Here is a 16,576-nt window from a genome sequence, read left to right as displayed (position 1 = left end):
CATTTACCTGCCCACCACCAGGACAGGTAGAGGAGAAAACTTTAAAGGAGATAAAATGAGAGATGAACAAGAAGAACCAAGAGGATGCAGTAAAAGAGGAACCAAAGAGTAAAAAGTTTCACAAGCAGTGATAAACAGAGCTATGAACACAAGAGGCCCAGAAAGAAGATGATTGAAAAGTTGAAAAATTCAATGCAAATCAATTTAAAGTTGATTAAAGCAATTAGAATTACTTTGAAGTAAAGAAAGACTCTTTAGAAAGTAACTACAATGAATTCCTCCTCATAAAATTTTAGATGAAAACCTGATTTTAGATGAAGGTAGGAGGTAGGAAAGCAAGAATGGGCAGCACTTTTTTGATACATGTTTCAGAAGTTTGAATTTTAGATACTTGTAAGAGATTAATTTCCTTTTCTGTAAAACAATATAATTCATTAACAAGTATTGAGCCTTTCAAGTAACAACTTCAGATACCATAAGTTGTATGTTCTAAAGCAACAACACTAGAATCCTCTTGACAAGATGCACCTGGTAGATAATGTTTTGTAATGGATCCTTTCATGTTTCTGAATTCAAATTAGTGCATTGATCCAGTTAATATGAGGTTATTTTCTAGCACTTTAATTTCCAGCTCTATAGAAATACAGCAAACAAGGTATTTTCCTCTCCCCCAAACAACATCTCTCGTGTTTTTGTTATTATGTATATTTTATGTGTTCCTGTCCTTTCTCTCTGGAAGATTCTAAGTTCCCAGAAACCTCAAACTGAGTCTGTAACGCTCGCCCTTTGTGCTGATGGTACTCATCCTAGTTCTATACACAGCTTAATAGGTTGTTTGTAGTTGTTTTTTAAAAGACTTAATTCCCTGAAAAGAGTGCTATTATCTTCTAAGCAGTCAGCCATAATTTGAAAGGTCACATCTCTGGGAATTCTAGATTTTACATAAGGATTGGCTGAAAAAGAAAAAAAAAAAAAAAACAGAGTGAATGGAATATATACACATAGCTTCAATTATCCAATGTTACTTACAGTGAACATGATCTCAGATCTGAAATTATTTATCATCCTTATACTTAAATAAGTATCTTATTATCTAAATGCATTTGGTTAAGAGAGAACATTCAATAGAATGATATAAAGACAGAATAAAAGGGTAGGGTCAAAATTAACTCTGAATTAATCTTGTTCAACCAGAGAAAGAAAAAATGATATGAATTTTTTTATATTAACTTACTGCTTTAGAATTTATCTTAAACTTAAAAACAGCGATCACATGCAAGAAAGAATATGTCTTCCTCAGGTATAAATTATTGGATAAGAAAGTTATCCCTTTGGTTAAGAATATTTTACTCTCTGGGATTTTCTTTTGTCAGTCTTAAAATTAAAGGGAAACATTAGTCTTATGATTGAGGAAATAAAAACACTAAAATTCCTAATTAGAAAAGTGAGTAAACTTTCAATCTAAGATGAAGTTTCATAAATGTTGCCCTCAGGGTTTATCACACCTCAGAGAGTTTCTCCTTCTTATTTTGAGGTAAGAGTGCTCGACCGCCTGTCTGGTTTTTGTGCAGAGGTATACCCCAAGAGATTTTCAACCAAGCTGGTTAGCAATGTTATCACACTTTCTCTTTAAAAGGACTATTAGTTGAATGTAAACATAACAGAGAAACTTTAAAACATTTTAATGGGTCCCAGTGAGTAAATGCTATTTCTTTTGGGTAGTTTCACTAATATGCTCTCATGATGCATTACATAAAGTCTATGCAGAGTTTCATCATGTTAAACCAATGATCTCAAAAAAAAAAAAGGAAAGAAAGAGAAGAAAAAAGAAATCATTGACCACTTCAAAGACAGACTATCCATTAAAAACTATAATAGGATGATCAATATAATTCATGTAAAAATTGATTACAAAAACAAGTTTTTTTTACCATTTCTTACTGTCTAAAGCAATTTAAACAAATATTTGTTAACATTATCTTTCCAAAAGAAAACAATGTCACAAGGAGTTGCTTATTGTGTTATTAAAGTTAGAATAAATTATTAGTTTTTTATAGGAAGTGCATGAATACAGAACAGTTTGGAGGGAAGATGAGTTGGCATCTCCTACCAGGTTAAAAGACAAACACATTATATTAAGAAAAAAAGCAGTATCCTTCTCTAACTCTAATTCTGTTTAGGTAATTTACTAATCAGATAATCTAAAAGCAGCATAATATAAAACCACATAGACTCAAAGAGTCATATCATGTTCATGATTATACAGGTTGCCAAGACATATAGAACTAAGGATAGTAAAGAACAGGGCAAGATCTAAGGAAGGAGTATGAAGTCTTGAAGTACAGAGTAATAGACACAGAACTAAGGAACAGCCTGGCATATAAGCGAGAAGAAAAGGTGAATAAGAGGACTAGATTCAATCAACAAAATATATTAGTAAAGTGATAGTTATGAAGCTGAAATGGATCAACAAATGTGAGGCAATGAACAACAAAATCATTTTAACATGTGTCTTCAGTGAAGGAATGCCACTCGGATTTAATTGCTTTTCATACTTCAATTTTTCTGTTACCTTTCAGGTAACAGAGATCTCTGGAGGTGAAACATTTCTCTGAACTGGCATTGATTCTAGCTCAGCTCTTGTAGACCAGTTACCAACTTATAAGTAAACATGTTCATGATTTTTCACTCTGACAAGGCTATACTTCTTAGTCTTTATGTGGAAACTATGCATTTCCAGTTTTTTGGCACCCCATGTCCCATCCATCAACATATCCCTTTAGCTCTAACTTCAAAATATACTCAGAACGTCACACTGTTTTTCTATACCAAAACTACCATAATACTCTAAGCTTCCATCACCTCTCACCTGGATTTATGCAGAAACTCCTAGAAATCTTCCAGCTTCTGCCATTGCTATTTGCCTTTCCACTCTAGGATTGCACATTGTGAGATTTTAGAATCAGATCCTTACAATGTTCTTCAAAGGTCTCATCATCTGGCCTCTACTAAATCTCTGACCTATGCTTTTTAAAAATAATGGCATTTGTTTTATTTATATGTTTGTTTGTTTGTTGGAGACACAGTCACACTCTGTCACCAATGCTGGACTGCAGTGGTTCAATTTCGGCTCACTGCAACCTCTACTTCCCAGGTTCAGGTAATTCTTGTGTCTCAGCCTTCCAAGTAGCTCAGATTATAGGGATATAGCGATGTAGAACTATGTCCAACTAATAGTTTTTTTTTTTTTTTTTTTTTTTTTTTTTGCATTTTTAGTAAAGATGGGGTTTTGCTATGTTGACTAGACTGCTCCTAAACTCCTGGCCTTAAGTGACTGCCCACGTCAGCCTCCCAAAGTCCTGGGATTACAGGTGTGGGCCACTGCACCAGGCCTCTGACCTTAACTTTTAATACTCTTCCCATCTCTCATTATTCTCCATCTATATTGGCCCCTTGGTTTTCCCCAAATGTATGCATGTCCTCACCTCAGGGTAATATGTGCCTTCATTACTCTGCCTAAAATACTTCTCCTCCACGTATTTGCATGGCCCCCTTCAATTTTCTATAGGTCACACACACAAAAAGTCACCTTTATAGACAGGCTTTCTTTGACCACTATATTTATATGCTAGTAAGTTCTTCCCCCTTGCTCTCGGTATTCCTCGTTTCCTCGTACCTTCTCCCTAGCACTTTTCACTTATCGGACTGCTACATCTTGATATGTTTCTTCAGCACGGGGCATTGTTTTGTTCAGAGCTCTATCTCCTTCCAGTGCCAAGAACTGGACCTGGCCCACAGGTATTTAACAATTATTTGTTTATTGGAATAAAGAATGCTTATGTGAATACATGGTTGAAAGGTTGAGCAAATTGACTGCTCTGTTGAATTTATTAGGCTAAGCCTCTTAACCCAACAGATCCAGAGACTGTATGAAGTCCCTACTGGAGTACATGAAAGGGATGTCACTCAGAGACATATGCTCCCTCAGTAAACTTCGATGGTCCAAGCCAAGGTTCATTGGAAAATGTATTTCCATAATATTTCTTCTATACTGGCCTCAATTTGGAAGTAATAAATAAGCTCAAAGTAATTACAGAAGTATTTCATTTATAGGATTAAAAAGACTTTTTGTTATATCTTAGTTAAATAGCACCTACAGCCTGAAATAGCATAGTATTAATACTTTATGCAAGAGTTTAAGTTTCTTGAAGTCATTTTTTGTCTCAAACTTTAAGTTGTTTTACAAGCCCAACTTCTTTCTTGTTATTCAAGAATTTTAAGTTATGGCCATTGATAAAATGAATAGGAAAACTCTTGGTAGCATCAGTACAAATTTAAGTCTATATACTGCTAATCAATTTCTTGAGGAACAGGCCATACATGTTGATGGAATTCTTAAATCCCTGTAACATGAACACTCTTAATGGAAACTCTGCATTTACTTACAGCACTAATTTAGCAAGCACAAAATTTATATTGACTGGATGCCATACTCCTTTGCTCCTTACATAAAATGGTATTTAATGTGTATTTAAAGAAAATCCGTGCATTCGTTGTAGTTTGCAGATGTCTTCAGTTTCCAATCATTTTGCTTAATGCATGAGCGTTGTAAGAGACCTGAGAAAATCTTGGAAGCTGAAAGCAAGTCTATGATTTTTCAAAAAATACTAATGCTGAGGGTAAGCCCATGACTAGATAAAACATTAGCATCTATTCTATCATAGCTTCTGTATAAGATTGTTAACAGAATCCCTGAAGAATAAGGAAAGTAGAAGAAGGAAGACAGTCACTGTGCTAGTAAGTTTATAAGCATTATCTTATTGGATGCTGTTATCCCCATTTTACAGATAAGATATCTGAAGAACAAGATTTTAAAATGTACACACGTTCTCACAGGCGGTTAGTAAGTATGCCATTTAGAACGTATGTTTATCAGGCTCCAAAGTTTGGACTTTGTATTATTGTATTAAATTGCAGCCCTATTCTAGGCTTGTGATTTACCTAGATGATACAATACTTTTTCATACAATACTGCATTATACCTGGCAAATTCCAGGAGTAGTAAGAAATTCAGTATATCAGAAAGCAAAAAGGAATAGAAGGAGGTACTGTTAAAAAACAAGAGACTAAGGCCAAATGTAAAGAACTTTACATGTCAAGTTAAGGACTTCAGACTTTATCCTATAGGCCAAAGATTCTCACATTTTAGTGTGCATCACAATCCTCTTGAGGGCTTGGGCCCTATCCCCAGAGCTCCTGATGAACTTGTGACTAGTAAGGAAGACTAAATGGCTCTCTCAAAGTCTTTAGCTTGAGAGGTAAGATAGATCATGATGTTACTAATAAAGACTGGAGGAAGCTGTAAACCATACTATTAAAGTTTTTGTTTTTTAATTTATTTTTTCAAATAAATGTTATTAGACTTGGAATGTTTTAATGACAACAGATGATGATGGCCAATGGGGAACTGTAAGTAGATCTGGGACTCAAGAGTGAGGTCAGGGGTAAAGACATTGCTGTTAAGAGTAAATAGCACAGAAATGGTTTTTCAAGCCACAGGCATGCATGAGACACCTTGGAGCTTCAGAATAAAGAAAAATAACTGAAGATTTAAAATGTAGAGAGAAATCATTATTTATGGTATGTGCAGAAAAAATACTCATTAAAGAAATTAAGAGAGGAACTCAGAACTCTAAGTCAAGTAAAAGAACAAAGCTTTGAAACCAAGTAAAGGAAGAATTTTGAGAGAGACTGTGGTCAACAGTATCAAACAGTTTTCTGAGAGTTAGTGAGTAGATTCCATTTTTGATTAAAAGAACAAAAGTGCAATCTCTTTCATTAACTTGTATTCTAATGGTTCCATGGAGCCTGGAATATGAATTAAGGCTCTAAAATAAGAAGTAGTAGCGTGCTCACAGTATAACATACAGTGACAGAAAATTATTGTTAGTCAAGTACCACAGATGTGGAAACTGAAGCTTAGAGAGCTCTAGGGACTTGCCCTTAATCGTTACACTATAGCTGAGTAAGCATGGAATGGAGTCTTCTGACTTACCAACAACCACTGGTAATTAAAACAAAACCCAAAACACTAATAAAGGGACGCTAACCAAGGTTTCAGTTTTTGTCTTACCATCTGTAAAACAGGCCTCTGGCTCATCAGAATTCACAGGTTCAGCCTCTGCTTCTTCTCCTTCTCCAGGCAAAGGGTTATCAACTGTGCTGCACTCTGAGGAGCTTGATCGGTTTAATCTCTAGAAAGGAATTCACCACCCCACCAGGTAGTTCATTTAGAGTTCATTCAAATCCAGCATTTAAGTCTTATTTAATAATCATAGTCATGCAAAGTATTATAAAATAGATTAATTATATGATGGCCATAAATATGTATAAACACATATTGAGGTCAAACAACCTTAAATGTATCTATACTTGATCTTTCTATCTACACCATCCTGTAAAGTAGTAAACTTTATTATGTTTATTATACTAACAAGTATGTGGCCAAAATTATATGAGGTAATATTTTGATGTTAACTGTGACTTTGGAAAGCATTGGCCACATCTTATTATTTTAAAAAATTTTTAATATATATTTATGGACACTGACAGTAATTATTTGAGGACAACCTATACCTTATTTACAATACTATACAAGTGTCAAATTACTAATGCCTGATAATTGGAAGCTCAGTTCAAATAGTTGGCAAAAAAAGTTTGTTGATAGTTAAAAATTTTTTTCAACGATGACTGCAAGATAAAGTCCAAATGTATTTTTTATTTTCTCTTGGATTTAAATATGTGTTGCAGGATGACATAGATAGAAGCTATTTGATCAAGACCAAAAAATCAAATACCGTTTGGAATTAAAATGCCAATGACATACCAACACCACCCGTTTTGTACATAACATTTTAGCATATAGTAGAAAAGATCAAACAGTATTATTTATAATGTCAACAGAGTGGCTACTAAAGTAAGCACGACATGCAAACTCTGAAACAAAGATTGAAGAAAATTAAACATGGCAGACTTACGCATGGAGTAATGAATTCATTGTCATTATGATCATATAACTGATCATAACACAAATAAGTTTTTCCCACCCAGAACTTTATGAGTAACCATGATGTTTACACATATACACACATGAAGAAATCTTTACAAAAAATACATACAGCAATTGTAGCACAACTCTGTCAAATTTCCCAAATATTGTTTTATAAAGGAGTAAAGCAACATATCAGTGGAAGAGTTAATTTTTCATTCTCATTTGCTAGATGACTTGTGAATATCGAAAGATACTAGTTACTACAACACGAGATTCTTATTAAATTACAATTTTATCTTTTTTTAAAGTAATTCAAGCAAGTGCAAGTGCTAAAAATAATAAAATACTTATTTCAGATAAATTGATTCTCAATCTATGAATTTGTATTAATATCATAGGCCCAATCTAAAGGTTTCATTTTTAGAGATTGACTTGGAAGCTAGAAGTATTCTTGATGGGTACCACACTAAATTCTCAATGCTATTATTATCACCTAGTATATATCATAAAAATGGCATTGATTAAGTATCATACATAAGGAATAATGTAAGCAGACAAAGTCTTTTTTATAACTGGAGTAAAGAATTATGAACACCCTATTAAGTGAACTCCTCTAATCTGTGGTGGCCTAAAGGAATGAAAGAAATTAATTATAATATTCTATAAAACTATGGAATAGATTTTAAAATATAAACTATAGAATAAATTTTACAATATATATAATAAGTTTTAAAATACAGATTAATCCAGGAAATGATGTTGGAGAAACTTATAACTACTAATATGTGTTTTGTGCCAATTACGACAAAAACCAAAGTGCCATATTTGGAAGACTACAGTTTTAATGGCTTCAATTCTTGACCTCTCAGCTGCACATGAACTGTCACCAGGGAACTGAAAGACAAGGCCCTGTGATTTTGTGAAGTTGCAACTAAGCCCTTCAATTCTGAAAAAGAAATTGTTGGCATGAGTTTTGAGGTAAAGCAGTGGAGGAATTGCTCACAGAAAGAACAGAAAGCACACTCCTGCTATTACACACATTATTAACAATAGGAAATGTTTATAATGGTTTTCTCTGAGCTGGTAACAACTTTTAAATAAAATGATTCTTATTTGCAGAATTCTGACTTAGGCTAAATTCATGAAAGCATTTTCAGCATCAATAATTGGTTTTCTCACTGTTTAAGAGACCATTAACAAAGACTTATGCCAAACTAGGTTATGAACAAGTAGAAATTGAGGTGAATTTATGTAGTGTATCTTGCCATTAAAATCTTTTTTTTTCATATGCAGGTTTTTTTCTTTCTTTTGTCAATTGATTTCAGCTTGGCTCAGAATTTTGCAATGTAAAATAAACTTATTCAATATTATTGCTTAATGGGACAGAAATCAAAATATTTAACATGAATTATAATTAATTAATTTGTGTCTACAGCCAAATTATTACAGCTAATAGATTTTTATAAATTTAGTGTTTTTTGGGAATGCATTAAGTAATCAAACAGTAACTATTTTAGTACTGTATATAAAATTAAATATTTATATATGTGCTCTAGCAATATAGACAGTTCTAATCAATTCAGCCTTTGAAATCTATACTTGCTAGAGTATAAGCTTCTTTAGCAGACTTCTAAGAGAATGCCTTTATATAGAAAGGTTGATATCTATAATAAAGTGTTTTTTTCTTGTGGTGAAATATATTGAATTCTCACAGTAGGCATCACCATATTTAAGTATTTGGAATTTTTTACCATACAGGAAAGATCATATCAGTTGTTTGTATTGTTTTATATGATTAATTTCAATATTATTTTCATTTCTTTAAATTCAATCATCTGTGGTTCAGTTTTCCATGTAATTTTGGAAATGAAAGAATAACTATACTATATTAAGAGAAGTAAAATACATACTTTGGTATGAAAAACTTTCTTTGCTATTCTAAATAGGACCTTCTGTAATTTTCACATGGATTTGATTTCTAATAAAAAGAGAAATACCTTTTTTTTTATCATTTGCATCTACTTCTAAACAGAATAAAAATAAGTGTGAGTATAGAATCAAGAAGGTGGAGTCAATAGTATTAGGAATCAGAAGTGTACCATAATTAGCATTCCTGCCTTTTAAACAGAATAAAAATAAGTGTGAGTATAGAATCAAGAAGGTGGAGTCAATAGTATTAGGAATCAGAAGTGTACCATAATTAGCATTCCGGCCTTTTTGTTGAATAATATGATTTTGACTCTAAGTGCCTCCTAAATACTATCATATATTTACAGTGTATGAATCAACTATATCACTTTCATATTTTAAGAAGACACTGAAAGTAATATAGTTGATTCAAACATTTTAAATGTATAATAGTGTCTACAGTGCAAAATAAAAGTTCCCTCCAGTATCTCCTTCATACAACTCCCTTGAAGTAACCAAAGGCGGGTGAGGCGGGGAGACAGAGAGACAGAGAAAGCGAGAGAGTTTGGCATATCTTTCCATATTTTTCAGTGTGCATCCATACAACACTATAGCCATGAAACAATCCTTATCTTGATTGTAAACTTATGTAGCTATTTAAGATGCTCATTTCAATTACTGAAAATATGTTCAAATTAAAAGCTGTTATTATTCATGGTTTTCCTTTTGATTGGCTTGAAGCTATGTTACTATACTGCATGAGTAGAAATTATGTTAAATATAGGTATCATATGAGAACATGTCCTAAGTTCACTTAGAAATTTATCACTGGCATTTCCTAAGATAGGCATTAATGATGTAAGCCTATTTCATGCTATTATGGACGTGGTTAATGCTAATCGGTTATTTATTGTTTCAAGAAGTGTGAAGTTGGAATGGCTAATGACTTGATAATCTAACATTCAAAAGAGGAAAACTATCAAACATAGCTGCACTGTACAAAACACAGAACTCAACAGAAACCTTAAAGAGGATGGTTGATGATGAAAAGAACCCACAAATGTTACATTTAAAGTACATACTATAAACGGTTTGCTTCATACAACAAAGATGTTCTTTAAGGAGCAGAGCCTAGAATAGTTATTTCACCTGAGCCTTAAAATGAAGACACACAAAGGACAGTAAGAAGGTTGAGAGAAGCAAGTCAAAAGGAGATGGGTATGGAAGCCATTAGTGGTAAACTAAGCTCCATTATCTGTTAACAAGCAGGAAAGACATTTTAAAATTAGTTTCGAGTTATTATTATCCATCTTTTCAATTAACTGCCTAATTTTATAGTCGATATTGTAATTGTGTTCTTGAATCACTAAGGGGTAAAATAGTAAAGTTCAGTTAAAGGATCAAAGGATACTTTGAGAAGAATTCCACACATAGTTACTATGTGGCATAACAGTCCAGTGTTTTCCAAGGTTCCCATTATGTTACAGGATGGCTAGATGTTTAAATACTATTTTCTGGTATAGAACCAAATTAAGCTTTCTACTCTCTTGCAATCATTTAGGGTTTTTTTTTCCTTCTGAAGAAATGCAAACATTATCTTCTGATACAGCTTTTAAAATTGGAGGTCATTAATATTACCATTTGTGCTTTTCATCTTGAGTGTAATGACATTTCTTTTTTTTAATAAAAAATTAAAGAAAACATTGCTTAAAATTAATGAAAATATTATAATAACTCATTCAATTAAAAATATCAATAAATATAAATTTTTCTTAACATGACTTAGATTTCTGGGCCCCTTGAGGTCTCTGCAATCTTTTGTTTGTCATAAAATTTCTCAAGTTTCTTTTTAAAAGGTAATGCCTCAAGTTAAAAAATATTTCACTAAAGATCAGGAATTTCAAGATAAAAATAAAAACAATTTAAAAATACTCCAGATATTACTGATCAGTGGAAAACTCACTCAAAAGGAGGAGATGGGTATAAAAGAGAAGAAAAGTTATGGCAGAAGCAGGAAAGACATTTTAAAATTAGTTTCAATTTTATCTGCATTTTCTATTATCTAAATTTTAATGTTACTTCCACTAATTTAGCAGAAAATAGTTTATTAACTAGTTGCAATAAATTCTGGGGTCACGTTCTAATTATGGGCAACTAAAACTATAGCTCTTTTTTTTTTTTTTAAAAAAAAGGCAAGAAAACAGATTTTTTCTTTCCTAGTTTTCTTTGTTTATTGCTAGCAGATAAATATTGTGTAGGCTCTAGGAGGAATAGCTACCCATTCAGCACGAAACACACAGTTTCATCACAAGGTCAACATGATATATAGTATCCTGTTGGTGAAATAATGAGGTCAAATCTCAGCTACCACCAGAGAAATTCAAAATAAAACCAATAATTTCACGGAGAGCTCTTCTTTTTCTCAGAACCTTCTACACAGGGCACTTTTCATTCAATAATATGAAAACTTACGTGACTAAATGATAAGATATGAATATTTAAAAAATCATACAAAAGCAACAACACTTGGTCACATAAAAAGGCTGGACTGGCTGCAGATTTCTCATCCAGGTCCTATAGTATCATCTTGAAGCAACTTTCTAATGAAAAAAAACAGAAGCACTTACTAGTAAGGGCTTGGAATGTAAAGCGACCATTGATATTCAAGGGTTCTCTCTGTGCTCTATCACAGATCTGCTATACTATTTGCAGAGAAAGCAGCTGGAATACAGTGGATCAAGTCAGAAGTGTTTTAAAATCTTTAGAAGCAAACATTTAAACACTTCTTCTATTCATGCCAGCTTAAAAAAATGCAACAAGGTAAACCAGGATTGGAACCTTAGCAAACACAAAGGCAAAATGTGGATACTCAGACTCAAGCTTTGTAAATATTGCCTATAATTTTAAAACAAAAATAACAAACACAAAGTAAACTACCTAATTATCTGAATCATTTCTGTTACCCACTAATACTACCCACAATGAAGGAGGGCAAGGAAATGTGAATTTTAATGAATGGAATAATTACTAGTTTTTAAACCTGTGGATTTGTAACACTGAAAATATAACGTAAATATAAATTTTACATGGATGTAATAATTCTATCTCTTATGTAGGCAGCTTTTGCTAAAGTGCCATATTTCAAGTCATCCTTAACTGAATATTCAGTTTTTACTTGATCAAGAGGATGGCCATTCATTAAAATATATGTTATCTTTTCTAATAGCTTGGTAAAAATGTAATACTAATTTATGAATTCAAAACATATATATACATATGTTTATACATATATTTCTGGAAATAGTTTTCTCAAAATTATGTGTTTTATCTATACGTACATGGATAATATTGAATGTATATGCATCCTTATTTAGGCTCTAGTTGAAGAAAATTCACCACATTATGGAATAAAATAGTTTTCTGGGAGAATATTGCCTCTAAATCCCCACCAAATTTGATATAGAAAAAAAGCTTTTACTTAGGCCACCTTTAAAATTATTTTCAAATAAACTGGAACACTAAAATAACTAACTTTTTAATTTCAAATAGTTAGCAATATTATCCCTAGGGTGTGTCAATTTCAGGATAAAATTTTGCTTTCATCATTGCACAATAGATAACAATAATACAAACATCTCAACAGTAACAAGGAAATTCAAAATAAGAACTAAATTATAAAAAAGAGTCAAGATTCTTATTGACAGAGATTCCTGTCCTCACTCCAGAACTATTAAATTTCAATCATTCAACAGGTATGCTAAAATTAAGAGAAAATATATCTTAGTATATCTTTTTAATACATTTTAGAAATAATTAGGCAATACATATTCATCTGTATCTAATTTCAGTAAAAGGATTCTCTGTGTTATTGACAGGTTTAATGTTCACTTCATAATATGCTCTATCAAAAACTCCTAGTTTCTAGAGGCCGCTCTGATTATGTATATAATAAGGAACATTTTCTCATCAATGAATAATATTACTTCTGAAATAAAATTAAGCATTATTAATTTTTTTTGAACACTTATCACTTATGCATTCATAGGCAAGGCCTACCAATTTTTAACTGATGTATTTCAAATATGAGCAAATAAAACCAAATGTTAATAACTGAGTTGATTTAAAAAAATAAAGTTCCATAATGAACAGTGCTTAAAATCATTTCAAAATGTACTCAAAGTTTATATCAGAAGCAGGGCACTTTGGCTCTGACCCCCAACTTTCTAGATGTGAACTAAGAAAGCATGAGTCTCAATTTGCTTATCCATAAATACACAGTTAGAACTACAATGATCCTTTCCTGCTCTGAGATTTTATATTTATGCCAGAAACATTTGTTCCATAATTTTATTTAGAGTTTTGATCTACTTAATTTAAATGTGATAATTTAATGTGATATACATCTCTCTATATTTTTATGTAGATTAAATTAGGAAGGGAAGTTGATAGAGGTTTTCAAATTAAATGTTGCTTCAACGGATACTGTTACATTCCACATTTTACTTTTCTAATCATCCAATAAAAATCTATAGATCATGCACTTGAAATAACTTAAGCACATGAAGGATATATGAAAGAAATCATCAAAAGAATCACAAAAAATAATAGAACTGCCCTGGTGACAGGCTGTGATGTCACTTTGTCTATTGAACAACTGTATATGTTTCTACTTTCTTGCAATGGGTCAGGCAGAAAGATTTTGTAGCTGAACAGCATGCAAGACATTGAAAAAAAATATGTATGATTTTTTCAGGTAACCTGTGTAAAAGTGGTGACATATGTCTCTGCCTGGTTAAAAGCACAGAGCTGCATCCTTGATTGATCCAGTTTGATTTTACCCCTGTGAGAAGTAAAAAGGTTAGGTACTGAATTTTAGAAATGCAGCACGATGAAACAGTTTAGTCAACTGTTTTATAAAATGTTTAAAGTCATATGCCTGTAAGTAGAAATTAGTAACATATTTGAAAGTACATGCTATATACTCAATGTTAAGCAATATATCTGAATCACAGTACTAAGATTAAATGTCATTCAACAGAAACTTAAAAACAATCAATTAAACAGTTACATAATTCTATTACATAGGAATTGAATTCAAATACTATAATCTGCTAATACAGTGTTTTGCGTTCTATTTTTCCTTCAATACAAGCAACATTTAAATATAAATAATTCTCAGTATAGGGATGAGGTGGGAGTAAGAGTATGTATGTTTTAAAAAGCATATTCTAAAATTAGAATTTCTTGATTGGCTTTATTTAATTTTGACATTTTAAACAGCATTGCAGGAAAGTGATGTTTCCAAATTTATCAAAATGTAAAGAATATGACACATTGATTTGAATATGTCAGACAAATATTTCATTGTTTTTAGGCATGTAAACAAATCCAATGAAGATGGAAAGATTTTTCAAATTCTTTGGAAACAACCTGAAAAAAAGAAGTGGCCTAAGTATAATTCTACAAGAGTGCTTTAAAATATATATGTATATATATATGAATAAAAAATAGAATGAAATGCCAATTTTACCCAATAGCATAGCTGTAACAAATCCCTAGATCTTTGAAAGTCAAATACACTTCCAAAATATTATATTTTCTGAAGTAATAGAAATAATGAGTAGTAATGGGCAGAACCTAAATCTAAATTAAGAAAAAAACTTTGATTAAAAAAATCTGAGGAAAGAAAGTTCTGATAACAATGTAATTAAAACCACCATATAGTAAAAGTACATTAAATATTTAACTTTGAGAACTCCAAATATTGAAACGTTTTTATCAAGTCAATAAAATGACCACATTTCATAATAATAAGCATATTCAAGTTTCTCCAAAGATGATGACTTTGTAAACTGAATACTGAATAGATGAATGGGTGAATAGATGAATGAATGAGTGAATCAGGTGAACAATATGAATGCTTGTTCCTCTGCCTGAGATTTCCTTCTGCACCATATCTGCCCAGGAAAATTCTCTCCATACTTTAAGGTCTGGCTTAAGTTCCACCTCCTTTCATGTGAATTCAGCCTGATATAGTTTCTTACTCAATACACTCTTAATGGAGTGGTTTAGTGTCCTATTACAAAATGTGCTTTGCTTTGTTCTGTGTTATGTTTTTTTGTATATTTATCTAAGGTGTGAGCTATTAGACTGTAAACTTCTTGTTGTCAATGATCAATCGCCCTTTACTTTGAAGTACATGAAGTTCTTAGTGTGACTTTTGGGGGACTCTATATTTATAGGGGCCCAAAAATATTTCATGAGCGTAATTTAGGAGAGAAATACTCTATGCCTATTATAATTCTGGGCAGATAGTGATAGAAAATTTTAATGTGTTCTCTACTATGTACAAATACAAGAAATGAGTAAAATATCTGTGTTCACTAACATAGTATTTATGTAATTAAGAAATAAGATTATACAGGTCGAATAAAGTTTATGTTTTACTTATGCCTTTATATTATGTTGAACCACATGAAATTTCTAGTTTTTGTAGATTAAAAATGGTTGAATATTTAATTTTTTATTTAACTTGGCATATTCTTCTTTTTATATATTTTTCTAATTTAATAAATAAAAATTAACTTTAATTTCTTGGTAATTGTATCCAATATGTTTCAAAGTATGCCATTACAATCAATGCATATTATCCCAAATTCCTAGTAACTGCATCTCTTAAAATAGGAAATTATCATACTTCAAATATTTTGACATTTTCATAAAGGAATAATAATTAGTAGCAGTAAAAATACTGGAGAAGCATGTCTGACCTTGTTAATATCTTCCAATGTATCTTACTAAAAGAATCCAGATTTTATTCAGGGCAGCAATATAAATGGCCTGCCTCAGCCATGCTACCTTGTAGGGGTGGCCATGTCCCACTGTTCCCGACAAGAAGAAGCCAAAGTTGGATAAGGATCTCTGGGAAAGTTTTGCCTTTCCTTGGGCTAGTGTGACAGTCATTACCTCTTTCTATTTCTTTCTCTTTCCTACCTGGGGATTGGATATAAAGCTGTAGGTGGAACAGTCGCCTCTAATCATAGGCATTAAGATAGAAGAAAAAGCACATGTGAAGACTGGCAGAGGGGAAAAAAGATGGAGCCTAGGACATGGAGGCCACATAGACTGCTGATCTCCGGATGTTTTAAAATATGAAAATTGAATGCTCTTTCCAGTTATGCCGATGTAGTTAAGTCTCTGTTGCATGCAATTAAACAGAGTCCTGACTCACAAATAGCCCAAACTAACATAATACAAAAAAAATATTGGAATTATCCATGTACCCTTAAGTAAAATAGATTTCTTCAAATAATTAGGGTCTGAACACGTGTACCTTGGTGTGGCGGTAAGGGCACTCCCCAGCCCTTAATATAGCTTTAATGTGAAAGATAATATAATAATAAATCAATTCTACTTACTACATTGTCCTGAGAGAAAACAAAGCTTCAAAGGAAGCAAAGTGATGTGTAGAAAAATTATGCCAAATTGATTTAATACTTTTCTATAATCACCTAGTAAGTCATGACAAAGGAAATGCTTTAAAGGCAATGATCTGGATTTTAGTGATGTTTCTGAGTCACTTGTTAATTTCATCAACAAGCCAGGAAAGCTGGATAA

General features: G+C 32.0%; 1 protein-coding gene across 2 annotated transcripts in view; it reads right to left on the bottom strand.

Annotated features, from left to right (window-relative positions):
* SCN9A (sodium voltage-gated channel alpha subunit 9) overlaps positions 1-16,576 on the bottom strand; it is a 108,530-nt gene that overhangs the window by 47,748 nt on the left and 44,206 nt on the right. For both annotated transcript variants that reach the window (XM_012440613.2, XM_012440614.2), the window contains exon 17: positions 6,134-6,254. In XM_012440613.2, coding sequence (XP_012296036.2) covers positions 6,134-6,254 — 121 coding nt within the window. The remainder of the gene's footprint in view (positions 1-6,133; positions 6,255-16,576) is intronic.

Source organism: Aotus nancymaae, unplaced genomic scaffold (assembly GCF_030222135.1).
Source record: "Aotus nancymaae isolate 86718 unplaced genomic scaffold, 86718_ANA_hifiasm-v0.15.2.pri h1tg000029l, whole genome shotgun sequence".
Taxonomy (NCBI): domain Eukaryota; kingdom Metazoa; phylum Chordata; class Mammalia; order Primates; family Aotidae; genus Aotus; species Aotus nancymaae.
This window is presented reverse-complemented; position numbering and strand designations above follow the sequence as displayed.